A 26,183-nucleotide genomic window follows, 5' to 3' on the forward strand; every position below is an offset into this window, starting at 1 on the left:
CCACAGCAAGGCACCTCATGAAGGGGGCCGCCTTCTCCCACTCCTACATCCATATATTAGGCACCTAAATGAAACTTATCTGATTTTACTGTGAATACACAACTCCCATGGAAATCACTTTTATCTAGATGCCTAAACATGGATTTAGATGCCTAAATACATTTGAAAAATATGTTGAATGCTCTTACAGTCACCTTGGCAGGGTCAGTATCTAGTACAAAGGCAAAACAAACGTACACCAACGTTGGTGCTGGTATCACAGCAATTCACTAACAATTCCCAATATGCACTGTTTATCCAGCATGCCCATAATGATTGATTTTTCTAAAGTGCCACTCATGCAGCTGCTCCCAGTGAAGTCATGTAAATGTGATGTCAGTAATCTGTTCATGCTGATTCCAAAACAATACTGCCAGCATCATCCACTCATTTGTCAACTCCTCATATAAGCATTGGGAAACCTGCTCCATGCAGTTTATAATCCACAAAGAAAAGTGTGTGAAGGCTGGTGGTAGGAGGATATGGTCAAATACACCTCTACCCCGATATAAAGCTGTCCTCGGGAGCCTAAAAATCTTACCGTGTTATAGGTGAAACCGTGTTTGATCAGCCGGAGCGCGCAGCCCCGCCCCCCTGGAGCGCTGCTTTACCGCGTTATATCCAAATTCGTGTTATATCGGGTCGCTTTATATCGGGGTAGAGGTGTATATACAATTGTGAGATACATTTGCCATTTTTTCTAAGTGTAACTATGGAAAAAAAAGTGCCAATTTCCCCCAACTTCCACCCAAGCTATTATTTATTGTCTGGTTTCTGACAGGCATCAGAGCAGAGGTGGGTCTTAAGGCAAAATCTGAAGGAAGACATCTGTTCAAGAAGGACATCTTAAGTGTAAGGGCAGGTTTGAAGACATAAATACTTGTATGAGGAGTTGACAAATGCGTGGATGATGCTGGTAATATTGTGAGGTGTTTTGATACCTAGTGATGAAAAGCACTATGTACAAGTTTTTTATATACACGAATATATAAAAAACTTGTACATAGTGCTTTTCATCACTAGATATCAAAACACTTCACAATTTTTAATCCTCACAACACCCCCGTGAGGTAGGCAAGTGTTGTGTTATTAAAGTGCATATCACAATGGGCTCTGATCCTTATTGGAACATCTGGGTGCTACCATAACATAAATATTTATTACTAGTAATAAAATAATATCATCACGTTGGAGAATAATAATACTGTGTGGAATGGAAAAGGAAAGTAGGCTTTGTTTTTGGTTTTTGGTTTTTTTGTTTGTTATTTTTTGTTCTGTTTTTGGTTTTAACTTTTCAGATATCAGGTTGCATGTTTCAATCTTACTATAGCAACACAGATCTTTAACATTACTGCCCCCACATTTTACCCTTCAACTGACGGTCCAATAAGACATCAGTTCAACTCAGGCTAAATATATAACAAGATAAATAGACACATTGGGATATGTCTCTCTCTCCATTTAGGACAATACTGTAGCCATGATGACTGGATCATGATTTCCTTGTTGGAGTAGCAGTGGGAGACACAAGTGAAAGGAGAAGCTTTAAAGGCACAATGTACCACCCAAGCAATGTTGAAATTCAGTTAGTTTTTGTGACCACATCTCAGCTAAAGAAGGGATTTTTCATTTTGGCCTTTGCTGCAGGCAGACATCCAAGTCTCTCCTTGTGGAAATGGCAGCAGGAGACAAAAGGAAAACACTCCAGGCTGTTTTCCTTTTAAACACTAAGCAGCAGGATATCAATTGTTTTTCCTTCCTGTAGAAAGGCTTTCAGATTACAGTCACATGTATATCTGATGACATACATATTATGCCATGTGGTGAGGCAAATAATAAAACAGTGATATTAAACATCAAGGGCTGAACCCTGAGGTGTGTCAAAGTAGCACTTGCCATAGAGGGACAAGGGGGACTTCATGCAACTCTTTGTCCTCATCCCTTTTGCTGGGGCTGGCTGAGAGGTAGTTTGCTTAGCCATGTAACTTAGAGCAGCTTCAGTGCTGCTTGGAATATGCCAGTTTGTTATGGCCCTCAAAGGACTGCTCTGCCAGATGAGGGATTGTTGGAGCACAGAACCTTCTGGTCATACTCCAACTCATCTTTGCCAACCTTCGGTACACCACTTACATCGTGTGGCACAGAGCCAACCAAGGATTCCATTAGGGTGGGAGAACCCTTAAATGCCTGCCTGAGGCAGTTTTAAGTCCCACTTTGCACTGCCCAAGTACTGCAAAGGGAGGCAAGAGTGTGCCAGGAGCTGAACCCAATTACTACTGTATTGTGTGGTGGGGGTTTTTTTTGTTTGTTTGTTTGTTTGCTAATAACCTGAGCCTGACCTCAAAATTTGCTTCCACAATCAATGGTGGGCACAAAATTTCAGGCCCGAAATTAAGTTAGTTTAGAAAATTTGGCTTTTATCTGCTTTGGATCGAAAACATGAGGACAGCAGCTAAAAGACAGGATGAAGCATTTAGAAATAAAAAGCAACAGAGGGTCCTGTGGCACCTTTAAGACTAACAGAAGTATTGGGAGCATAAGCTTTCGTGGGTAAGAACCTCACTTCTTCAGCTGCAAGTGCCACAGGACCCTCTGTTGCTTTTTACAGATTCAGACTAACACGGCTACCCCTCTGATACTTAGAAATAAAAGTTATTCATGACAAAAATAAAAGGAAGTGCTGTGATACTCACTGGGGAAAGTAAACCATGGCCTGGGAACTACTAATTTAAAGTTGGTCTAAAATATTGCACTGTCTTAGAATGTCTGTTATCAAGCTTTCTGGTGCAAACACTTCCTCTTATTCTGGTGAATGTGGTGTGCTGCATGCATGTAAACATATGCCACCAACTGAACTCACTTGGAGTGTAGCAGTTGTAACATGGCAGCCTAGAGGCAGCTATAAAGGAAGTTGTACCTTTAAATGTCAAAAGCCATCATGAAGATATCAGTCTGGCAGAATTTGGAGGGGGTGGGGCATAGGAAGAGGAGACTACAAGGAAGGTTTTATTTAATGAGAGACAGAAGATTGGCCACTTTGGAATAACTATCTGGAGCTAAGAACTGCATTTTCAGTGACTGGGGGGAAACTGGAATGTGGGCTGCTAGTATGATAACTGAGAAGGCCCAGGGACTCCATTAGTGTTACAATAGCTGACAGTGATGTCTGATTTCGAACCGCTGATTAAAAAGCAGGAGTTGTATTCATCCTTTCTGGGCAGCAGCAGCTGAAACAGCAAAACAAGAAACATGTTCCCATTAGATCAGGGGTGGACAAACTTTTTGGCCCAAAGGCCATATTGGGGAATAGAAATTGTATGGAGGCCCATGAATGCTCACAAAATTGGGGTTGGGGTGTGGGAGGGGGTGCAGGCTCTGGGGTGGGGCTAGGGATGAGGAGTTTGGGGTGTAGGAGGGTGCTCCAGGCTGGGATCGAGGGGTTTGGAGAGCAGGAGGGGGATCAGGGCTGGGGCATGGGGTTGGGACATGGGGAGAGGCTCAGGGGTACAGGTGCCAAGCGATGCTTACCTCGAGCGGCTCCCGGAAGCAGTGGCATGTCCCTTCTCTGGCTCCTATGCGGAGGCGCAGCCAGGCGGCTCTGCACACTGCTCCATCTGCAGGCACCGCCCCTGCAGCTCTGATTGGAGCACGTAGGAGCCGGAGCGGGGCCATGCCATGGCTTCTGGGAGCCATGTGGTGCGGCCCCCGACCCAGCGCTGTGGCCGGAGCGGGGCCAAGCCGCATGGTCTAGCCCCCAACCCAGTGGCCCGGCTGGAGCAGAGCCGAACTGCGTGGTGCGGTTCGCAGGCCAGCTGAAAACAGCTCATGGGCTGGATCCGGCCCGCGGGCTGTAGTTTGCCCACCCTGCATTAGATGTACAGTGAATAGCAATTAGAGCTGCTTGGAAATATTTGGATGGAATGTCAGGAAATGCTGATTCCTCAAAAGTGAAAGATTTTGTGGAAATGTGCAGGTTTTGACAAAAGTTGGTTTCCAAAGAAAAATGAATGTTTTGATAAACTTTTCAAAAAAGAACATTTCCATTTTCCTCTTAGAAATAAATGTTCATTTCAATGTTTAATAGAAATTATATTCTATTATTATGAATTTTTTTGAAAGTCAAAATTGGAATGAAAATGATCATTTAAAAAAAAATTCTGTTGCAGGAAGTCTTTTTTTTTTTGTTGTTGCTTTTGTTCAGTTTTGGAACAGTAAATAAAACTTGGAACTCATGGCATTCCCAGCAAAATGTAAAATCTGGTTCCAGCCTGATAAACTTGGAAACTTTGATTTAGCTAACCTTGAACAGATAGTTATTCAAGGTGCCTAGAATGCAATAAATATGATGCATCTGCCCTTGATAGACTTAGGTGCATGGTACAACTTTATCTATTTAAGGTGTGCTAAATATGAAGTACTGAGCGTCCTCCACTCCCTTTGCTTCCAATTGTAGTAGTAAGTTCTCAGCACCTCAGAGGATGAGGGCAATACTGGGCTTATCATTGTGGTATCTAAGCTCTTCCTACACCTTATTAGCACTACCTTTGACAGAACAACTATAATGCAGGGAGGCAAGAGTGGGGTCGTGAGTTACCCACTGCATTTGCTTATCTCTCTGCAACACACGACTGTACTGCTTATAAACTTCAGCCTGGCACTTTGAATGCTAAGGTATTTTTGTGTTAAAAGGCCTTAAGTAGCAGTGAAAGGAATTTTTACTTATTTTTTAAATTTAACCTTCTCCAAAGAGACAAAGAGAAGCCAAGGTTACTGCAGAGCTTCTTGACACAAACCTTGTTTTGCACAGAATAAATTAAAGATGTCTGCTAGTCGTTTAATGTCAATGTATCACAGACATAGTTTAATATACTTGTTTGCCATGTTGGTGTAATCATGTTGGTCCCATGATATTAGAGAGACAAGGTGAGTGAGGTAATATCTTTTATTGGACCAACTTCTGTTGGTGAAAGAGACAAGCTTTTGAGCTATCCCGGAGCTCTTCCTCAGGTGTGGGAGAAGTACTCCATATCACAGCTAAATACAAGGTGGAACAGATTGTTTAGCATAAGTAGTTAACACGTATTCTGAGACCTTCAAACAGCCGCCCAGCCTTGCCAGACTCATCATCAGAAACAGGATTCCCACAGACCAGTTCCCAGTAACTCAAAGTGGCACTAGATCCTGCCAGAACAACAGATTCATTAAGAACACTTACACCGGTGGGTGGAAGGGGCAATGGTGCCTCCCCTAGCACATCTGTCCCTGCCACCTGACTTCTGGGCTGTGCTGCCCCCACCCCCCTGCCTGACTCTTCCCCTCCCTGCTCTGACCCTTCCTGGAGGTGCCGACAGCCTGCTGCTGCTGCCTGGTGTCAGTCTTCCTCCACTCCAGCCTCCTCTCCCTTCAGAGGTCCCTGCAGCTGCCGGCACATCCCCACCCCTCATCCCTCTGTGTGTGTGTGTGTGTGTGTGTGTGTGTGTGTGTGTGTGTGTGTGTGTGTGTGTGTGTGTGTGTGTGTGTGTGTGTGTGTGTGTGTGTGTGTGTGTGTGTGTGTGTGTGTGTGCGCGGCAGGAGGGGGAGTGAGAAGGGGAGGGGATCCCTGAGTAACTAAAATTTTTTTTGGGGGGGAGGGATAGCTCAGTAGGTTTGAGCATTGGCCTACTAAACCCAGGGTTGTGAGTTCAATCCTTGAGGGGGCCACTTGGGGATCTGGGGCAAAATCAGTACTTGGTCCTGCTAGTGAAGGCAGGGGGCTGGACTCAATGACCTTTCAAGGTCCCTTCCAGTTCTAGGAGATGGGATATCTCCATTAATTTTTTTTTTTTAATTCAAAGCCTGCATACACTGCTTCTGTGATCAATACCCTTCACAACACGCCTTTCAAGATCCATGGGTCCTACACATGCCTGTCACAACATGTGGTGTACCTCACCCAGTGCACTAAATGCCCCAATAACAATTTTGTGGGTAAAACGAGACAAACACTATGCTCTTGAATGATTTCGCACAGAAAAAGGATAAAAGACAAAAACACCTTAGCATCCGGGGGCAGACCTTTTCACAAAGCAGTCACTCCATGTCTGACCTCTGTCTTCATTGTCAAAGGAAACCTGCTCTTTCAAAAGACAAGCCTGGGAGCTTAAATTCATAACTTTGCTAGACACTAAAAATCATGGTTTTAAGAAAGACACTGGATTTATGGTTTATTGAAACAATCTGTAACACACTTATGCCTTTTTGTCCTGTGGCTGCAGAGGTGTTAACTGGCCACTTCATCTTGAAAGGTCTCTTACAATGTGTGTTAACTACTTAAACAATCTGTTTCACCTTGCTGTGATATGGAGTACCTTTCCCAGACCTGAAGAAGAGCTGTGTCGTTCGAAAGCTTGTCTCTCTCACCAACAGAAGTTGGTCCAATAAAAGATATTACCTCACCCACCTTGTCTGTCTAAGGCAGGGGTGGGCAAAATTTTGGTCCGAGGGCCACATCGGGGTTGCGCAACTGTATGGCGGGCCGGGTAGGGAAGGCTGTGCCTCCCCAAACAGCCTGGCCCCCACCCACTTCCTGCCCCCTGACTGCCTCCCTCAGAACCCCCAACCCATCCAACCCCCCCTGCTCCTTGTCCCCTGACTGCCCCCTCCCAGGACCCCTGCCCCCTATCTGCCCCCCTGCTCCCTGTCCCCTGACTGCCCTCCTGACCCCTATTCACATCACCGCCCCCTGACAGGCTCCCCGGGACTCCCACTCCCAACCCTCCCTGTTCCCCATCCCCTGACCGCCCCCCCAGAACCTCCACCCCATCCAACCGCCCCCTCCTCCCTGAGTGCCCCCAGAATCCCCACTCCCTTACCCAACCCCCCAGCTTCCTGCCCCCTTACCTCAGCCTGACTTGGAGCGGGGAGCCCAGGTAGCAGCTGGAGCTCCCCACCCACCCCGGTGACAGCTGGGCTTTCATGTCAATTTCAGAGCTCCAGCATGGAATCGTGAAATTGACAAGAATGACCGCCAACAGCCAATGTAAGTAACACATTGCTTATAGGGACACTGTGTCACTCTAACTACATTGACATAAGCCCCTACACCTCTTGTGGAGGTGGAGTTATTATGTCGGTGTAGTAGGGCACTTACATTGGTGGGAGCAAGACTGTAGTGTGCACACTGACATAATTAGGTCGATGTAATCTAACTCAGTAGTGTGAACCAAGCCTAATAGTCTAACATAATTATTCAATCTGGGGCTTTCCATTGCCACAGTGTAACTACTGCAAATACTGTAATGGTTCTTTTAATAGTTGGTGCCTGGAGGAAAGGTGCTTCTAGGCATTAAGGACCAGAAGAAAATTGGAGAGAAAGTCCCTCTCCGTCTAGATTAATTTGACAGATGGATCATTTTATCAGGAAGCTGTAGATTATAAAGCCTCAGATGGAGTATTTTGTCTAGTTCTAGGCACCACATTTCAGGAAAGATGTGGACAAATTGGAGAAAGTCCAGAGAAGAGCAACAAAAATGATTAAAGGTCTAGAAAACAGGACCTATGATGGATGATTGAAAAAATTGGTCCTGTGGCACCTTTAAGACTAACAGAAGTATTGGGAGCTTAAGCTTTCGTGGGTAAGAACCTCACTTCTTCAGATGCAAGAAGTGAGGTTCTTACCCACGAAAGCTTATGCTCCCAATACTTCTGTTAGTCTTAAAGGTGCCACAGGACCTTCTGTTGCTTTTTACAGATTCAGACTAACACGGCTACCCCGCTGATACTTGAAAAAATGGGGTTTGTTTAGCCTGGAGAAGAGAAGACTGACATGATAACAGTTTTCAAGTACATGAAAGGTTGTTACAAGGAGGAGAGTGAAAAATTGTTCTAGCTAATCTGAGGATAGGACAAGTAGCAATGGGCTTAAATTGCAGCAAGGAAGGTTTAGGTTGGACATTAGGAAAAACTAATGGGTGGTTAAGCACTGGAACAAATTGCCAAGGGAGGTTGTGAAATCTCCATCATTGGGGATTTTTAAGAACAGGTTAGATAAACACCTGTCAGGAATGGTCTAGTTATTACATAGTCCTGTCTTGAGTACAGGGGACTTGGCTAGTATCAGAGGGGTAGCCGTGTTAGTCTGAATCTGTAAAAAGCAACAGAGGGTCCTGTGGCACCTTTGAGACTAACAGAAGTATTGGGAGCATAAGCTTTCGTGGGTAAGTCTTGCATCTGAAGAAGTGAGGTTCTTACCCACAAAAGCTTATGCTCCCAATACTTCTGTTAGTCTCAAAGGTGCCACAGGACCCTCTGGGACTTGGCTAGATGACCTAATGAGATCTCTTCTAGTCCTACACATCTATGATTATGTGATGGTAGCTGTTGCTAGATTGAAATGAAAATAAAAAACAGAGCAAAAGGGAACACAATAGCCCTATAACAGGGTGGCTTGCCCCATGGACTGGAGAGCCTGAGGCTAAGCCAACCCCGATTACAGACTAAGCCCTACTTGAGTGGGATCAGGCAATTCCCCATAAAGAGCAGAAGCTGGCTGCAGTAATGGGAACAAGAGCCAGGCCTGAATGGTGATAAGGCCCAACTGGGGAAAGGGCTGGAGGAAGAGACAGGTTGTAAGCTGAGAGAGTAAGGAAAGCTCTCAAGTCCTGGGAGAGACCTTGATGAAAGAAGGAAGAGACTGGGAAAAGATCTCCATCCAAGGAGGCTTGAGAGGAACCCTGATTAAGCAAGGAAGAGACAGAGAGATCCAGAGGAGTATTTAAGAGGTTGCTTGGGAAGCGGCCCAGGGAAAACTGCAGCACATGTAGAGGAGCAGAACTAGTTGTTCAGTACAAGGCCCTGGACTGGAACCCTGAGTAGAGGCTGGGACTGGGTACTCCGGCTGGCTCCAAGGAAGGGGGTGTACAAGCCCACTGCAAGAGTTATTGAGCCCAGCAAGGGGACAACAGGTTATCAGATTTTTGAATCCTTACAAAATCTTATTTGCTGTCTGAAAATCTGTCTTGAGCAGGACCATATTACAGTAGTAGTTCTCTTTCTATTTCCAGGCAAAACCACATTAAGATTGAGAGTACATATCAGCAATATAGAGTGAACTACATTACTGGTATGTTGTAATTATTCCCAAACAAACATTATTAACCAAGGACATTCAGAGTTAAGGTTAGTGTTTAAAGAAATCCAAGCACATTAAGTTATGGAAATGCATGGTTTGGGCAGAATTGAGAGCGTTTTGGGTGCCCTAAATTGACATGCCCATGGAAATTGGCTGCCATCTCCCATTGTTCTTATTGGGATTGAGAAAACAAGTTGCCCTCAGATAAGATGCCCTCTTTCAAAATAACCCCTAGAGCTGTCTGGAAAAAAATATTTCCCTCTTGTCTTTTTTTTTTTTTTTTATAAATAAAAAAGCTTTCATCCCAAATCAGGATGAAAGGTGAATAATTCCCAATTTTTCACAGGAGGGGAAGAATGAAAAAAAATTCAACTTCAGGAGACCAGAAATGGACGTTTTCTGCATGTTCTGCATGCTGCCAGACTCCCCAGTATTCATTTTGTGCCCAGAGGGGAAGTGCTGTACAGTAATTTTGGGGAGGATACACACTGTAGTCTTCATACATAAAGAGGTTGAATCCTTGTTTTACATGCCACCAGCCCTTCTATAATGATTACATCTGACTGTGGTAGCGAAGCACTATTGATATGTTTTAACATTTGTTAAAACAACTTGTGACAATGGTTTGTAAAATTCAGTTCTTTTTTAAATCTCTGGTAATAAATATTTTAAATTCACTGTTCCATAGTTAAGGTGGCAGGCTTTGCATCTTCAAAAGTAATTGTCTATACAAAATAAAAGTTTTAGTGTTAGTCTGTATCCGCAAAAAGAACAGGAGTACTTGTGGCACCTTAGAGACTAACAAATTTATTAGAGCATAAGCTTTCGTGGGCTACAGCCCACTTCTTCAGATGCATAGAATGGAACATATATTGAGGAGATATATATACACACATACAGAGAGCATGAACAGGTGGGAGTTGTCTTACCAACTCTGAGAGACCAATTAAGTAAGAGAAAAAAACTTTTGAAGTAATAAGATAGCCCAGTACAGACAGTTTGATAAGAAGTGTGAGAATACTTACAAGGGGAGATAGATTCAATGTTTGTAATGGCTCAGTCATTCCCAGTCCTTATTCAGGCCTAAATTGATTGTATCTAGTTTGCATATACAATGGAGTTCGGGGGGGGGGGGCTTTCTGGGGGTGAGGGTGTGTGGATAAGGTTTTGGGCAGTCAGGGTACAGGTAGGGGGTAGGGTCCTGGGGGGCATTTGGGGGGGGTCTTAGGAGGGGGCAGTTAGGGGACAAGGAACAGGGAGGCTTAGGTAGGGGGTGGGGTTCTGGAGGGCAGTTAGGAGCAGGGGTCCCAGGAGGGGGCAGTCAGGGGACAAGGGGGGGGTTGGGAGTTCTGGGGGCAGGGCTGTCAGGGGGCAGGGGTGGGGAGAGGGATTGGAGCAGTCAGGGGACAGGGAGCAGAGGAGTTTAGATGGGTTGGGAGTTCTGGGGGACGCTGTCAGGGGGTGGGGAGTGGTTGGATGGGGCATGGGAGTCCCAGGGGTCTGTCTGGGGGTGGGGGTGTGGATAAGGGTTGGGGCAATCAGGGTACAGGTAGGGGGTAGAGTCCTAGGGGGCCAGTTAGGATGGGGGGAGAGTCTCAGAAGGGGGCAGTCAGGGGACAAGAGGCAGGGAGGCTTAGGTAGGGGGTGGAGTCCTGGGGGGCAGTCAGGGGAAGGGGTCCCAGGAGGGGGCAGTCAGGGGACAAGGAGTGGGGGGAGGGTTGGGGGTTCTGAGGGGGGAAGTGGGAGGGGCAGGGGCGGGGCTAGGGCAGGATGGGGCGGGGCTAGGGCAGGACAGGGGCGGGACTCCTCCCATCCTCTTTTTTAATTGCTGGATTATGGTAACCCTAATCTGACCTATTATTTCTAGAGCTGTTCTGCGGCCATGCTTGCATAAACTCATCATGTTCTACAACTGAATCCCCAAAATATGCACTAAACTGCCACTGGGTACCAATGTTAGTACAAGTTCCAAGCATTCATTATAACGAGTGAGTCTTTCAGATCTGTCAAAAAATGTTCATGTTAGTGATATACTTGCAAAGGTTAGTAGATAAAATATTAGTCCACTAACTGCTACTTTTTAGTCCAACTGGCAAAACACTTGCTTGGGAAACCTGGGATATCTGTATGCCATACAAAAGTAGAGAAAAATCCAGGATATGCTGGACAATAAAGGTCAATTGAGGTGTGTTTCTGTTAAAATAATGGCTTCTTGTAACCATTGCATGGTTCATAGCATGTACTGTGCAAATAACGTCTGTCATTCTCGTACAATATACATGAATTTATACTTAAATAAGATGTGACAGTCTCTGGTATTAAGTGTCTGCATATAAAATACGTTGTATTCAGTGAAATCAGTTCATGTCCCCTTCTGAAGCAGCTGATTAGAAGCTGACACCGGAGTCAGTGATACATTGGGTCTGGAGCAATTCATTATAGATAGAATATTTATATTGAAAATGTCTTTCCTTTTAGACTATTGGCTGTGATTATGAGATAAATTCCAATGCAACTGAAGATCGATGCGGAGTTTGCCTAGGAGATGGATCTGCTTGTCAGACGGTGAAGATGATGTTCAATCAAAGTGAAGGATTAGGTAAAGAGGGGCTTTTTTTTCTTCTCTTGCTGAAACTGTTTCTGTAAATAAGGAGGCTTGAAAAATTCTTCTCATTTCAAGTTGGCGAGTAATCTGAATGGCAAATTACCAGTGGAGACTGACTCCTCACTGACGGCTTTGCATAGTCTGTTTTAAATCAGAGACGCTTCTTTAGCCTGTACTGTGAAATGGCTTTGAGTGCCCACTTAACCAATTAAATGCTAGTTTTGCCTCCTGGCTGTTGGATGTCAACAGCCTCCACTGCAAATTACCCAGATAATAAATAGCCAGCAAGCTCATTTGCAAAAGGTATGTAATTAACTGCCTTAGAAAAACTGGGGAAGTCAATAGGTGGTAAGTTCCCAGAAAGCTCCCCAGATGAGCAACTTGGGGATTCGTTCCCTGGGTGGCCATAGATCCAGCTACATCAGTTTTATCTGCCCACCTGCAGCCCATTTCCCGTGTAGGTAGCAGGTACGGATGTGGCTGGGTTGATCTCTAGGTAATGTAATGGTCCATAGAGGATGCCTGAGCAGTTCCCTGGATGTTCTTAGGATTGGGGGAAAGGAAAGGTAGCTTCATACCACCTTCCATCTCCTCCCGTCCCTTGAATCCTGCACCTAGAACAGCTTGGCCAGGCCAGGCCAGATCCTCACATTTGCTCTTATTAAAACACTTTCTGGCTTGGTGAGCAAATCAGTGAGATACATTATTGTTGCATTTACTTTTGCTGAAAAAGTCCTGTGAATCAGATAGTTTCCCAAACACAGTTGAGCACTAGTTAGAAGTATAGCAGATTTCACTCTGAACACACAAACTTTTGGTAGTGGTTTTATTTTTGTTAACCTACTTTGCTATTTATTATTAAAAGATCTTGCAAATATTATTAAAGGAATGTAGTGCTTCTGAAATAGTGGCCTGCAAAACCTCTGATTAACTACAGCCTGGGTATCAGTAAAGATACCTTCTCTATACCACTCTTATCAAATACTTAGACCCTGACCTAGCAAGGAGTAGTCACCTTCAGAAGTGAGAAGATAGTTCACTTCCTAAATTTAATTTTTTTAAAATTAATGGAGATATCCCATCTCCTAGAACTAGAAGGGATCTTGAAAGGTCATTGAGTCCAGTCCCCTGCCTTCACTAACAGGACTAAGTACTGATTTTACCCCAGATCCCTAAGTGGCCCCCTCAAGGATTGAACTCACAACCCTGGGTTTAAGCAGGCCAATGCTCAAACCACTGAATCCCTCTCCCCTCTTTTAATCCCTTGCCCTCATCTAAGATTACCAAAAGTTGATTATTATGAAGTAAGATCATCAATTAGTAATGTATCTACAAACATCACTAGAAATTGGACTGAGATCACCAGCTCATTTCACATTAGCCCACCAAGCAGCTGTCAAATGGAAAATAGGGGTGGAATTTTTAAAAGCACTTAGTTTGGACCTAACTCTGCTCCTATTGAAGTCAAAGATAAAACTCCTGTTGGTTTAAATGGGAGCAGAGTTAGATCAGTCCTGAGCACTTTTGAAAATCCCACCCCAGGCTTTTGGTCATTACTGACCAGGGCTGGTTTTGATCCAGAGACCTAGAAGTGAAGGATTCTATGTTAGAGGTGTCTGAAACTTTTTGCTCATAAGAACGGCTGTACCGGGTCAGACCAAAGGTCCATCTAGCCCAGTATCCTGTCTACTGACAGTGGCCAATGCCTGGTGCCCCAGAGGGAATGAACCTAATAGGCAATGATAAAGTGATCTCTCTCCTGCCAGCCATCTCCATCCTCTGACAAACAGAGGCTAGGGACACCATTCCTTACCCATCCTGGGTCATAGCTATTAATGGACTTAACCACCATGAATTTATCCAGTTGTCTTTTAAATGCTGTTACAGTCCTAGCCTTCACAACCTCCTCAAGTAAGGAGTTCTACAAGTTGACTGTGCGCTGCGTGAAGAAGAACTTCCTTTTATTTATTTTAAACCTGCTGCCTATTAATTTCATTTGGTGACCCCTAGTTCTTGTATTATGGGAACAAGTACATAACTTTTCCTTATCCACTTTCTCCACATCACTCATGAGTTTATATACCTCTTTCATATCCCCCCTTAGTCTCCTCTTTTCCAAGCTGAAGAATCCTAGCCTCTTTAATCTCTCCTCATATGGGACCCGTTCCAAACCCCTAATCATTTTAGTTGCCCTTTTCTGAACCTTTTCTAGTGCCAGTATATCTTTTTTGAGATGAGGAGACCACATCTGTACGCAGTATTCAAGATGTGGGCATACCACTGATTTATATAAGGGCAATAATATATTCTCAGTCTTATTCTCTATCCCCTTTTTAATGATTCCTAACATCCTGTTTGCTTTTTTGACTGCCTCTGCACACTGCGTGGACATCTTCAGAGAACTATCCACGATGACTCCAAGATCTTTTTCCTGACTTGTTGTAGCTAAATTAGCTCCCATCATATTGTATGTAAAGTTGGGGTTATTTTTTCCAATGTGCATTACTTTACATTTATCCACATTAAATTTCATTTGCCATTTTGTTGCCCAATCACTTAGTTTTGTGAGATCTTTTTGAAGTTCTTCACAGTCTGCTATGGTCTTAACTATCTTGAGCAGTTTAGTATCATCTGCAAACTTCGCCACCTCACTGTTTACCCCTTTCTCCAGATCATTTATTGAATAGGATTGGTCCGAGGACTGACCTATGGGGAACACCACCAGTTACCCCTCTCCATTCTGAGAATTTACCATTAATTCCTACCCTTTGTTCCCTGTCTTTTAACCAGTTCTCAATCCATGAAAGGACCTTCCCTTTTAGCCCATGACAGCTTAATTTACGTAAGAGCCTTTGGTGAGGGACCTTGTCAAATGCTTTCTGGAAATCTAAGTACACTATGTCCACTGGATTCCCCCTTGCCCACATGTTTGTTGACCCCTTCAAAGAACTCTAATAGATTAGTAAGACACGATTTCCCTTTACAGAAACCATGTTGACTATTGCTCAACAGTTTATGTTTTTCTACGTGTCTGACAATTTTATTCTTAACTATTGTTTCGACTAATTTGCCCTGTACAGACGTTAGACTACCGGTCTGTAATTGCCGGGATCACCTCTAGAGCCCTTTTTAAATATTGGTGTTACATTAGCTAACTTCCAGTCATTGGGTACAGAAGCCGATTTAAAGGACAGGTTACAAACCTTAGTTAATAGTTCCGCAACTTCACATTTGAGTTCTTTCAGAACTCTTGGGTGAATGCCATCTGGTCCAGGTGACTTGTTAATGTTAAGTTTATCAATTAATTCCAAAACCTCCTCTAGTGACACTTCAATCTGTGACAGTTCTTCAGATTTGTCACCTACAAAAGCTGGCTCAGGTTTGGGAATCTCCCTAACATCCTCAGCCGTAAAGACTGAAGCAAAGAATCCATTTAGTTTCTCCGCAATGACTTTATCGCTCAAACCTCAAAGGTGCTCAGATCAGCTTTGACTGGGTTTGACTTACCTTTACAGACAACTGGTGGTCTGCACAATTTTTGTACATGTCTAAGAACTTTTCGTGAAAGCTAGGCGCAAATATTCTGTCAGGGTAGTTGTGATTTTTGTGTGTCTGTTCTGAGTGAGGCAGTGTGGTCTAGTGGATAGCGCACTAGGTGGTGACTCTGGAAATGTGGGTTTTATTCCTGATTTGGCCCCTGGCCTCCAGGGTGACACCTTGAGCAAGTTACTTCATCTCTCTGCACCTTTGTAACATGGGGTTAATGGTCCTGACCTTTGTATTGAGATCTCCTGATGAAAAACAATATACGAGAGGAAGGTATTACTGTGAGGCAAGCAAGGATGCTTCCTTTTGACATGTTTTATGTTTGTAGTGCTCTGGTATCAAACACCAGTGCTGAGTTCTGAACCAACTTCTGAGACACCGTGCACACTTTTGATTGCCTTTTTTATGGAACTGGAATAAAACCTCAAGCAGGGGAAGGTTTTTATTTATTTATTTGGGGGATGGAGATGTCCTAAATTCAGGGAAGTACCATTTTTTGTTTGACCTGCCATGTTCTGATAGGCAATAGCGTGGTTCATTCACACTGTGGGCTGTGGTGTGATGCGGCACTTCAGAGTTCCCAAGAGAACTAATTAACTAATTCAGGAGAGTTGCGGCAATGTAATAAATTAGATGGGCAGACTGACTCTGACTTGGCCTCCAAGTTTGTTTATATCAGTATGTATAACAATCAGTTACTGCCTCATAAACCGGAGACACAGTCAGTGTAGTATTTTATTATTAAGAGAGACAGTAGTTATTCAGAAGAACATAAGAACGGCCGTACTGGTCCATCAAGCCCAGTATCCTGTCCTTTGACAGTGGTCAATGGCAGGTGCCCCAAAGGGAATTAACAGACAAGTTATCATCAAGTGATCCATGCCCTGTCACCCATTGGTTCGTTATGTTAATTATGCAGGTCAAATACATTAACAAAAAAGGTTATACAAATAAAAAAAATCATTGACTGACTAAATTATCGAATGTTGTAGGCTCCTTTATATAGATGTGGCACCTAAATCATTACATGTTTTAAAAGTTAACTGACAAATAAACAAAATAGGGGAAGAGAAACGATACTGACTGTATAAATGACAGCTAGAATCAGGGCTCCGATTCAGTGGGTGCCTGCTTGTAAAAGGCCGGCACCTATTCTATGCAGCCACCGTATTTTCCAGAATATTAGGCTATGTCTACACTAGCAGTTTTGTCGGTTTAACTTATGTCACTCAGGTGAAAAAACACACCCCTGAGTGACATAAGTTAAACCGACAGAAGCACCGGTGTGGACAGCGCCGCGTTGACCGGAGATGCTCTCCTGCTGACATGGCTACTGCCTCTTGTTAGGGGTGGTATAATTATGTCAACAGGAGAGCTCTGTCCTGTCGGCATAGAGTGGCTACATGGGAGACCTTACAGCGGCACAGCTGCATCGGTACAGCTGTGCTGCTGTAAGATCTCTAGTGTAGACATAGCCTGAGATTACTTCTTTTTTAATGTAAGTCTCTCCCTGTTATGGTTGTTGAGATACACTTGGTTCATGTTTTTGAGGTAACTGAAGCCGAGATTCTGCCTGCAGAATCTAAACAACAGCTCTGAGAGGTGTGAACTGCCTCACTGATCTCAGAGAGTGCTAGTTCAGATACCCAGTGCAAGCAGTGAACTATTTCACGGCTCACCAGTTGCACGTAAAAAAGGAGAGGGAGGATTATTTTATGAAGATCTGCTCAATTTGGTACCATGAGCAAGCGGGCTTGGAAGAAAGCACCACTTTTCCCCTGCTCCCAATGAAGAAGGAGCCAAACCCAAAGAACCTAGCAGAACCCAATGGGGTATCTAAGGCCCCACAAGGGGGAGCCATATGGAAGAAGTCCATTGGGACATACAAGGAGCCCAGCAGTGCCATTGATTATATTTGAACCCCCAGTGTGGTTGCAAAGCCCAACCAGCCCAGAGAGCATGCATGTACAGTGGGCAGCAGCAGGGCCAGTGCAAGGATATTTTGCACCCTAGGTGAAACTTCCACCTTCCACCTCCTACCCCCACCTTTCTCCCCGAAGCATCGCTTATTATAAACTTTCAAAAATGAATACTACAGAAGATGGCATTGTTCATTAGAATTAATACATATTCGGCTTGAAAATTTATTAATTTCATTATTTAGACTACATATTTAATGAAAATAAATGAATAACATGACAGGGTGTGGGGCTGGCTGGCTTGGGGCAGGGGTTGGCTGGAGACAGGGATGTGTGGGGCTGGCTGGCTTCGGGCAGGGCAGGGGATGCGGAGCTGGATGGAGATGGGGTGTGGGGTTGGCTGGAGACGGGGCTGTGGGGCTGGCTGGCTTTGGGTACGGGGGTGCGGCAGGGGCTGGCTGGAGGCGGGGGGTGCGGGGCTGGCTGCAGGCAGGGCATGGGGTGCGGGACTGGCTGAGGGCAGGGTGGCAGGTACCAGGGCCGTCCCTAGATATTCTGGGGCCCTACGCAGCCCCCCCATGGGGGGGTGCTCCAGGCCTCCGTGGGGGAGGCGGGAGCGGGGGTGGGCCCGGTTTCCATGGTGGGGCAGGCCTCCAGCAGGTTGGAGCTGGCTTGGGGGGGCAGGGGGGACCCACCCCCCAGCACTCACCGGCAGCGCAGCTGGGCCGGGTCTCTGTACTTCCTGCCACTGGTGAGTGCAGCCCTGGCCCTGCTGCAGAGCTCAGGGGAGTGGGGGCAGGCGGGGCTGAGCAGGGGCGGGGGCCCTGGGGAAGAGCCAGAGCAGCCGGGAGCAGCGCCCCAAAGGGAATTATCCATGCCCTGTCACCCATTGGTTCGTTATGTTAATTATGCAGGTCAAATACATTAACAAAAAAGGTTATACAAATAAAAAAAATCATTGACTGACTAAATTATCGAATGTAGGCTCCTTTATATAGATGTGGCACCTAAATCATTACATGTTTTAAAAGTTAACTGACAAATAAACAAAATAGGGGAAGAGAAACGATACTGACTGTATAAATGACAGCTAGAATCAGGAGGGGGAATGACATCACTTCCTGGCCGGCCGGAGCTGATCAAAGAGGGTTACACATTTAGCCGGCGCCGGGTGAGCATCCCAGACATTTTGGGCACCGCTTTTTGGTGCCCTCAAATCTTGGCGCCTTAGGCGGCTGCCTAGTTTGCCTACTGGATGCACCGGCCCTGGGCAGCAGATTGTTTGACTGGAGCTTATTTTACAGGAGTCTGGAAGAATACTATCTCCTTGCCCTTCCCCCCCCCCCCCCACCATCCTTCCCTGCCAAATCTAACTCCTGTTTGGAATACAGATCAAGGTTAATAGTAACATGAGAGAACTTGCTGTACCTGTTCGTTTAGAAATGGGAGTGAAAGATAATTATTCTGAAGGTAAATTTTTAAAACAGGCATAAGGGAACAGTTGCCAGATTTGGTACAGTTCTACAATTAACCTATACGCTTTTGAGAGTCTCTCTTCTTTTCTAGAAAAAGATAAATATTATTTCTATCCCAGCGAAGCGGCAACTAGATGCTTTGCAACTGCAGACTTGGTAGCATCATACTGTTTAAAATGCTATTTGATTAAAATCTTTTAATTTGTCATTTTTAAATATCACCCACATGTGTCCTGCCTCTAAGGCAAATTAGTATCCAGTAAATTGATAAGTCTATTTTACCTTCCTTCTTAAATCAGATAACCTATTAACTCTCATATGTGGTGTCATTCACATTACTGTATATATACAAAGACCTATCTACAACAGAAGGAGCTGTTGCTTAATTGGGTATTATAATCTCATACAGCACATTTTGTTGTTGTTAAAATGGCAAGTTAGTGTTGTATTTGCATTCAGAGATCATGTGTTCAGTGAGTTGCTGCACAAACAAACAGAGATCCATTATTTGTCTTTTTAATATGTGGTACAAGGCAGTTCACACACCTCTTCATCATTTCTTTTATTGATCTACTGAGGAAAACAAGTCTCTAAATAATTAAGGGGAGGGGAGAGAAAGTTGCCCAGAACATAATACTGACCAGCCATATTGAAATAGCTTTTGGGTGAAATTCACTAAAGTCAATGGGAGCTTTGCCAATGGCTTTCATGGGGCCAGGATTTGACCTTTTGTATATTTCTTTTAAGCTCGATCAGGTTTTAAAAATGTAATTAGTTGTACAGTTGGAAAATAATGTTCTCATAGATAATATCATTTCCTTTTCTATAATATATTTTCCTGTGTTCAAGTTTGTTGAAGAAACAGGTTTTGTTCTAGAAAATGCACCACAATACTGGATGTACTGGTAAAATATCATCTGCTACTGGTGATCAAGATGGCAAAACATCCAGTCCCTTCCACCTGTTTTTTTTCCTGCTTAAAAATTGCAGAATTTCTTAAACCAGGTGATCTTGCCTGCATCATGTAAATGACATTTGGAATCTAACCTTATTATTCTTTCTGTATGACACACTAGAGTGGAGTCAAATTTCAGGTAACACCTTCTAGTTCTAACACAATTTGTCATATTTGGATTTGGATCAGTGTTCCATATTAAACGCTTTTCTTGCTTATCTTACTATATAACTTATGAATGTTACAGTGATATCTATTTCAGTGCAGAGAGAGCTGAAATCAGCAAAATGTGCTTGAGGGAAAAGAATTAAACCATTTTAAAAAAAATCATGAACTGTTTATCCATAATTTCTAGGGATGTCAATTAATCACAGTTAACTCAAGCAAAACAAATTAACTAGATTTTAAAAAATAGTCACAATTAAGCAGTTTTAATCACACTGTTAACCAATAATAAAATGCCAATTGAAATTCATTATAAATATTTTTGGATTTTGTTGACATTTTCAAATATATTGATTTCACTTTATATTATAATTTTTTATTACAAATATGTGCACTGTAGAAAGATAAACAAAATAAATAGTATTTTTCAGTTCACCTCCTACAAGTACTGTAATACAATCTCTTTATCATGAAAGTGCAACTTACAAATGTAGAATTATTATTTTTATTTTACATAACTGCCCTCAAAAACAAAATAAGGTAAAACTTTAGAGCCTACAATTCCACTCAGTCCTACTTATTGTTCAGCCAATCACTAAGACAAACAAATTTGTTTACATTTATGGGAGATAATGCTGCTCATTTCTTATTTACAGTGTCACCTGAAAGTTAGAACAGGTGTTTGCATGGCACTGATGTAGCCAGCATTGCAAGGTGTTTACATGCCAGATATGCTAAATATTCGTATGCTCCTTTATACTTCGACCACCATTCCAGAGGACATGCTTCCATGCTGAATTAAAATTGATATTCTATTTTTGTTTAACCATGCAATTAAAACTGTGATTAATCTCGACTATTTTTTAATCCCATGATTAGTTGTGATTATTTTTTAAATCATTTGATAGCCCTAATAATTTCATTCTACCCCTTTGCTAACCGGCAAAACAAACATGTGGGACCTGTGTAGCAGCCACAAACGCTGAACAGGACGGAATTTACCTCTGCAGCTGTTCTGCACCCACTGACATAGTGCCCCAATACCTGGCCCTTCTGCGGGTAAACTAAATTTCATGCAGAGAGGCTAAGAGCCACATTCTGTCATCCTTCTCACACAGAGTACTACCTTCTTCCGTTAGTAGTCCCACTGATTTCACAGGGTAAGCTACTATTTAACATGTGTGGCAGAATCTGGCTCTAAATAACTCTAAATAACAAGGTCACACAGGTACATATGGCAGGTCAGGAATAGAAATAAGATTTTTATTTCTCCCAGTCCCATGCCTTAACCATAGGACCGCTTTCTCAGTATAAATGCATTTGAAATTGAGATGTATCTCATAAGCAAAGCAAGAGAAAGGTATAAGATAACAGGCAATTTCTTTCCGTTTCTACCCAATGATGTTGGCTAATATTTTCTAGCCAAAATAAAAGAAACTCTAAGTTGGGTTCCACCATAATACCCTTTAATATCCAGTAAAGCTGCCCCACCATTGTCTTTAGATTGCATTAAAAAAAACTTTCTGCAGATATTTTATGTGCAGAAACTGAGTGACACTGCTTCAGAAAGAATGAAAGAAAGGTAGTGAGTTTGTTGTCTAATTTTCTAAGATTGTGTAAGGCTAGCGTTGATACTGCACGCTCATTAAAAAGAAAAAGGGAAATAATTACTTGAATTTCCAGTGCTCTCTACGTCTTTGTTTGCCTAAAGATTATGTCTGCTTTTAGAGTTCTATAGTAAGTATAGTTCTTTTATAGTAAGAAATTATATAGGTCTGATAATTAAACAGCACATGTAAAGTCTAAAGACCTTTAGCTTGTCAGTTCAGCATATTTAACAAAACTGGATCAAAAGCAAGGTGTACATGCTGCCATTTGTTCCAAAAGTAAGTTTGAAGATGTTATTCTGCTTTTAATGAAACAGAGTGATAGAAAAGGAAAGTTAATATAATTTTGATCTAAATGTGTCATTCAAAGACAAGTCCAGCTGGGTTTCTGAGATAATTCTTTCATTTATGCTGCTGAAGCAGTACATTTTCCACGTCTTCAAATCTACCAAGAGACCAGATGAACACCTATTGAATCATGCAGTGAAGAGCTTCATATTTGCTTTAAATAATCAGTTGAGTCTTTCATATGGACTGTAATGCAAGGAAATCAATTTCACCTGAAAAATGCTTTCGATTTTCTCACATCCCAAAAAGCTTCTCATGATTGAAATGCCATCTTTAACTAAATGCCTACTGCTAACACTTATTTTATTAATTACCTTTTTATATGCAGTGTATTACTGCATGTACTTTTTTCTACCCATGCAAGCGGTACATTAGCAGATACAATAGTGTATTATTAAGTGATGGACCCAAATCTTGACCACAGAACACCTCCAAAATGTAGGAAGAACACATTTCTAAAAATTGAGCAGGATTTTGCAAATGGTAGCTTCTTTATACTGGTCCAAACTTGAGAGAGCAGGTGGCAACAGACAAACAGGAGGGTGGGTAGGATAACAGTGAGCTGACTGACTCTGGTATAAGGAGTAGTTCTCAATGGGCCTACTTCTATTCTCATTTATGGTGGTGGAACTATTTATTTCAGTTGTGTTACTCCTGAATTACACCAATATGAAAATATGCAGTGTTATTGTATCCATGTCTGTCCCAGGATATCAGAGAGATAAGGGGAGTGAGGTAATATCTTTTATTGGACCAACTTCCGTTGGTGAGGGAGACAAGCTTTTGAGCTTACAATAACCTCTTCTTACACAGAGAAGGGTTCTGTGTAGCTCGAAAGTTTGTCTCCCTCACCAACAGAAGTTGGCTCAATAAAAGATATTACCTCACCCACCTTGTCTCTCTGGTATGGAAGGGCTTTCAAGACTTTAGACTCTGATGGGAGTTTGGGCTCCACAAGGGCTGCAGGATTAGGTTCTTGACATACATGTAGTTATAGCATAAATTTCTTCATACCCTAATTATGACATTTCCATTCCCTTCAATGGTTGAGTATGTTCATTTAACTTTTCAAAAAGAGTAAGGTTTTTTTTGGGGGGGGAGGAGGGGAGAAGGTTAATAGCCTCAGTGAGTTGCTCAGTTCACAGAGGTTTTATAATGCCATCAATATTAATACTCCAATGTGTGGGCTAGATGGCTATGACATTTTGACTGTGATGTTGAGTCTCAAATCTCCAGATCCCGGTCAGACTGAGCTGTGTGCCCTAAGCTGTGTAACCTGGATGGCTACGTGAAAATAGCTCATGGCATCCTAAAGGGGAACAACTGAATAACCTGCAGCTGATTAGCTTTGCTGTCAAAAGCAGCACAATATTCACTAGGAATTAGTGCCGGCATCTGGGAAATCAGAAGATAATTCAGCTGGTCAAAAGAAAATAAATGTAATACAAAGACCAGAATGCAAAAATATATTATCAAACTGTCCCAGTACACTTTAAAACCAAGTTTTTGAGCTACAGTAGAAGGGCCATGCCAAAATAATTGTATCTGTTGAGTTGTTGCTTAACCGATTTTTGTTAAATTTGTATTTTTAACACTAATTTTAACAAACATTATTCTAAAGAAGCTTGAATACAAACTTACTGTGTAGCACTTCCATACTTCACAGTGGTGGTGTGAGGATAAATATATTAGAGACTGAGGTGCTCCAATACCAGGGTAATGGGTGTCAGATAAGCATCCAAGATAGATATTAAAGATTGCTCAGTATGGCTTAGAGCCAAATCCTGCTTACCTAACTCACATGAGTAGACCTATCAAGGCCATTAAGACTATTTGTGTGAGTAAGGCAAGCAAAATTTAATTCTAAATCCTGGTCTACACTAGGAAGTTTTACCAGCAAAACTTGCCTTATTTCAGCACATGACCACACTCAATTTTGAGTCCTGTCGGTAAAATCTGGACTTTCTGTTGGTGGCTGAAAACACACCCCTCTATTTGGCCTCCATCACTGCAGTATCTGAGTGTCTCAGTCTTTCATCGATTTACCCTCACAACACCCCTGTGAGGCAGGATCATGTTGTTGCCCCCGTTTGACAGATTGAGAACAAAGGGACAGAGAGGCTAAATGACTTTCACAAGGTCACACAAGAAGTTTGTGGTAAAACAGGGACTTGAATCCAGATTTTACAAGTTCCCAGCTAGTGCCCAAAGCACTGTATCCCTCCTCTCATACATTGGTGACCGCTGATAACATTTCCTGCAAGTTTAAAATATCCTTCCCCATAGGAGGCATCATGACTTAATGCAACTGCCACAGATTTTCTTCGCTGAAATATACAGTGACCCTTTTCACATGTCACAGTATTTATGGTAGCTGTTGCCACCTAGTCCATCCTCAATGGAGTTCCTCTAGATTTACTCTGGTGTACCTCAGAGAAGAATGAATATCGATATGTCTTCTAATAGCCTAAATAATAAGCGTATTCCTGTCCTCTAATTGATTCTTGTAACCCCGGAAAACTTTTCATTGAAAGGCACTGTTAACTAGATTTCAAAGGAGACACTGAAACTTAAACTGTATGATAGTATGCTCACCTTACATATTTACAAGTGTGGCTGAGGTTTGTATTTTAAAAAGGTAAGTAATGTGTAATCACTTTCTGTTATAACAATAATCATTTAAATGAACCTGTCTTGTCTCCATAGGCTATGTTGACATTGGACTGATTCCAAAAGGAGCAAGGGACATAAGAGTAGTAGAAATGGCAGAAGCAGGAAATTTCCTTGCAGTGCGGAGTGAAGACCCACAAAAGTATTACCTAAATGGGGGATTTATTATCCAGTGGAATGGAGCATACAAAGTGGCAGGAACAACATTTCAATATGAGAGAAAAGGAGATCTCGAAAACCTGACAGCATCTGGACCCACCAATGAGTCAGTGTGGATACAGGTACAGTAACCGATCGGCAGCAGACGCTGATAACTCTAGCTGGAAGCGGAATGATCTGGAGCTTTGAAAACAAGGCAGGAAAAAATAACTCACTCACTCCATTGGTATTCCAAGAAAAATTCCTTCCTTATCTTGGTTTGGCTTTGAATGGAGTCATACGACTGAAGGCCTTGATTCAATAGAATTACTTAAGCACACGCATACCTTTAAGAAAATGAGTACTCCCATTTACTCTACTTAAAATTAGTTATGTGCTTGAGTACCTCGATGAACTAGGGCCAAAAACCCAGAGAGGGAAAGACTTATTTAATCATTCAATGCCCGCTACATAAAAGTGCTCCCTACGATATATGTTCTGTTGATTTATCCAGTCTAGCTTTAAATATATCAAACTAATATTTACCTTGGGGAAGGTACATGTAGTTTCCCTTTTGCTGTCTGTCTCTCGGAATCCTGCCTTTTTCCTGTTTACTTAGTATGCCATAGATATGTATTAAACATAATACCATAGAAAAAGAAGGGAGGAAGGATTGAGACCTACTAGTGCACCACTCCCACACCTTGAATTTATGGGAAGGATGTATCCAAGTGAGTTTAATGGATGATCCATGTTCAGTGTGCAGAGTAGGGAACTTAGAGCAGGGAAATAAGATTTCTGTCAGTGTTCAATGTTGCCTGGTTGGGTGGGAGTAAACCATTTTATGGAATTGTTTCAGTATTTTATCCCCTAAAGATTATCTTCTTTCCCGCCTCTGTTATCTGCCAAAAGTAAATGAACAATTTGTTTGACTTGCTCACTGCCTGTTTCTGCGAAGAATTTTCCTCTTTATTTAAGGAGACATTTAGAAAACAATGTTTTGATAAATATGCTGCTGTCTGCTGAGCTACTAGAAGGAACAGCTGTCATATGGTTGGGACACTATCATTTATCAAATTTGCATATAAATATAGGTGTTAATAAAATGTCCATTTTCAATTATCTCAATTTGGTTATTTTGCATAGCTTTGTCTTGTAGTTGATACCATATACTCTGACCCAAATTTTCACAAGTATGCTTGCAAAAGTATTTGTTTGCTTTAGTGCACCCCACATTTAAATGCACCTACTCCCTTTCCATACCTGTGCACAAGTGAGAGTTTGATATATACATTTCTCAAGAGCAGGCATGCTTCAAGAGTCATATGTTCCCAGGTTGGGTGCCTGTAAATATCTGCAGACACTTTGGACTCTACTCTTGAAGATTTGGGCCAATGTGTTATAGTCACAGACAAGTACATAATTTAATCACTTTTTTTTTTTTTAGCTACTCTTTCAGGAAAATAACCCCGGAATTAAGTATGAATACACTATACGTAAAGAAGGAAACCTTGAGAATGAAGTAGGGGACCCAGAATATTTTTGGCAATATGGAGGCTGGACGGATTGCAGTGTAACATGTGGAAGAGGTTAAGAAACACGCTTTT

At 42.6% G+C, this 26,183-nt stretch overlaps 1 protein-coding gene across 2 annotated transcripts in view; it reads left to right on the top strand.

Moving 5' to 3' along the window:
- ADAMTS12 (ADAM metallopeptidase with thrombospondin type 1 motif 12) overlaps positions 1 to 26,183 on the top strand; it is a 284,930-nt gene that overhangs the window by 190,825 nt on the left and 67,922 nt on the right. For both annotated transcript variants that reach the window (XM_054033253.1, XM_054033254.1), the window contains 3 exons: positions 11,627 to 11,747; positions 24,475 to 24,719; positions 26,024 to 26,165. In XM_054033253.1, the coding sequence (XP_053889228.1) occupies positions 11,627 to 11,747; positions 24,475 to 24,719; positions 26,024 to 26,165 (508 nt within the window). The remainder of the gene's footprint in view (positions 1 to 11,626; positions 11,748 to 24,474; positions 24,720 to 26,023; positions 26,166 to 26,183) is intronic.

The sequence above is a fragment of the Malaclemys terrapin genome, chromosome 6 (genome assembly GCF_027887155.1).
Source record: "Malaclemys terrapin pileata isolate rMalTer1 chromosome 6, rMalTer1.hap1, whole genome shotgun sequence".
NCBI classification, from domain to species: Eukaryota; Metazoa; Chordata; order Testudines; family Emydidae; genus Malaclemys; species Malaclemys terrapin.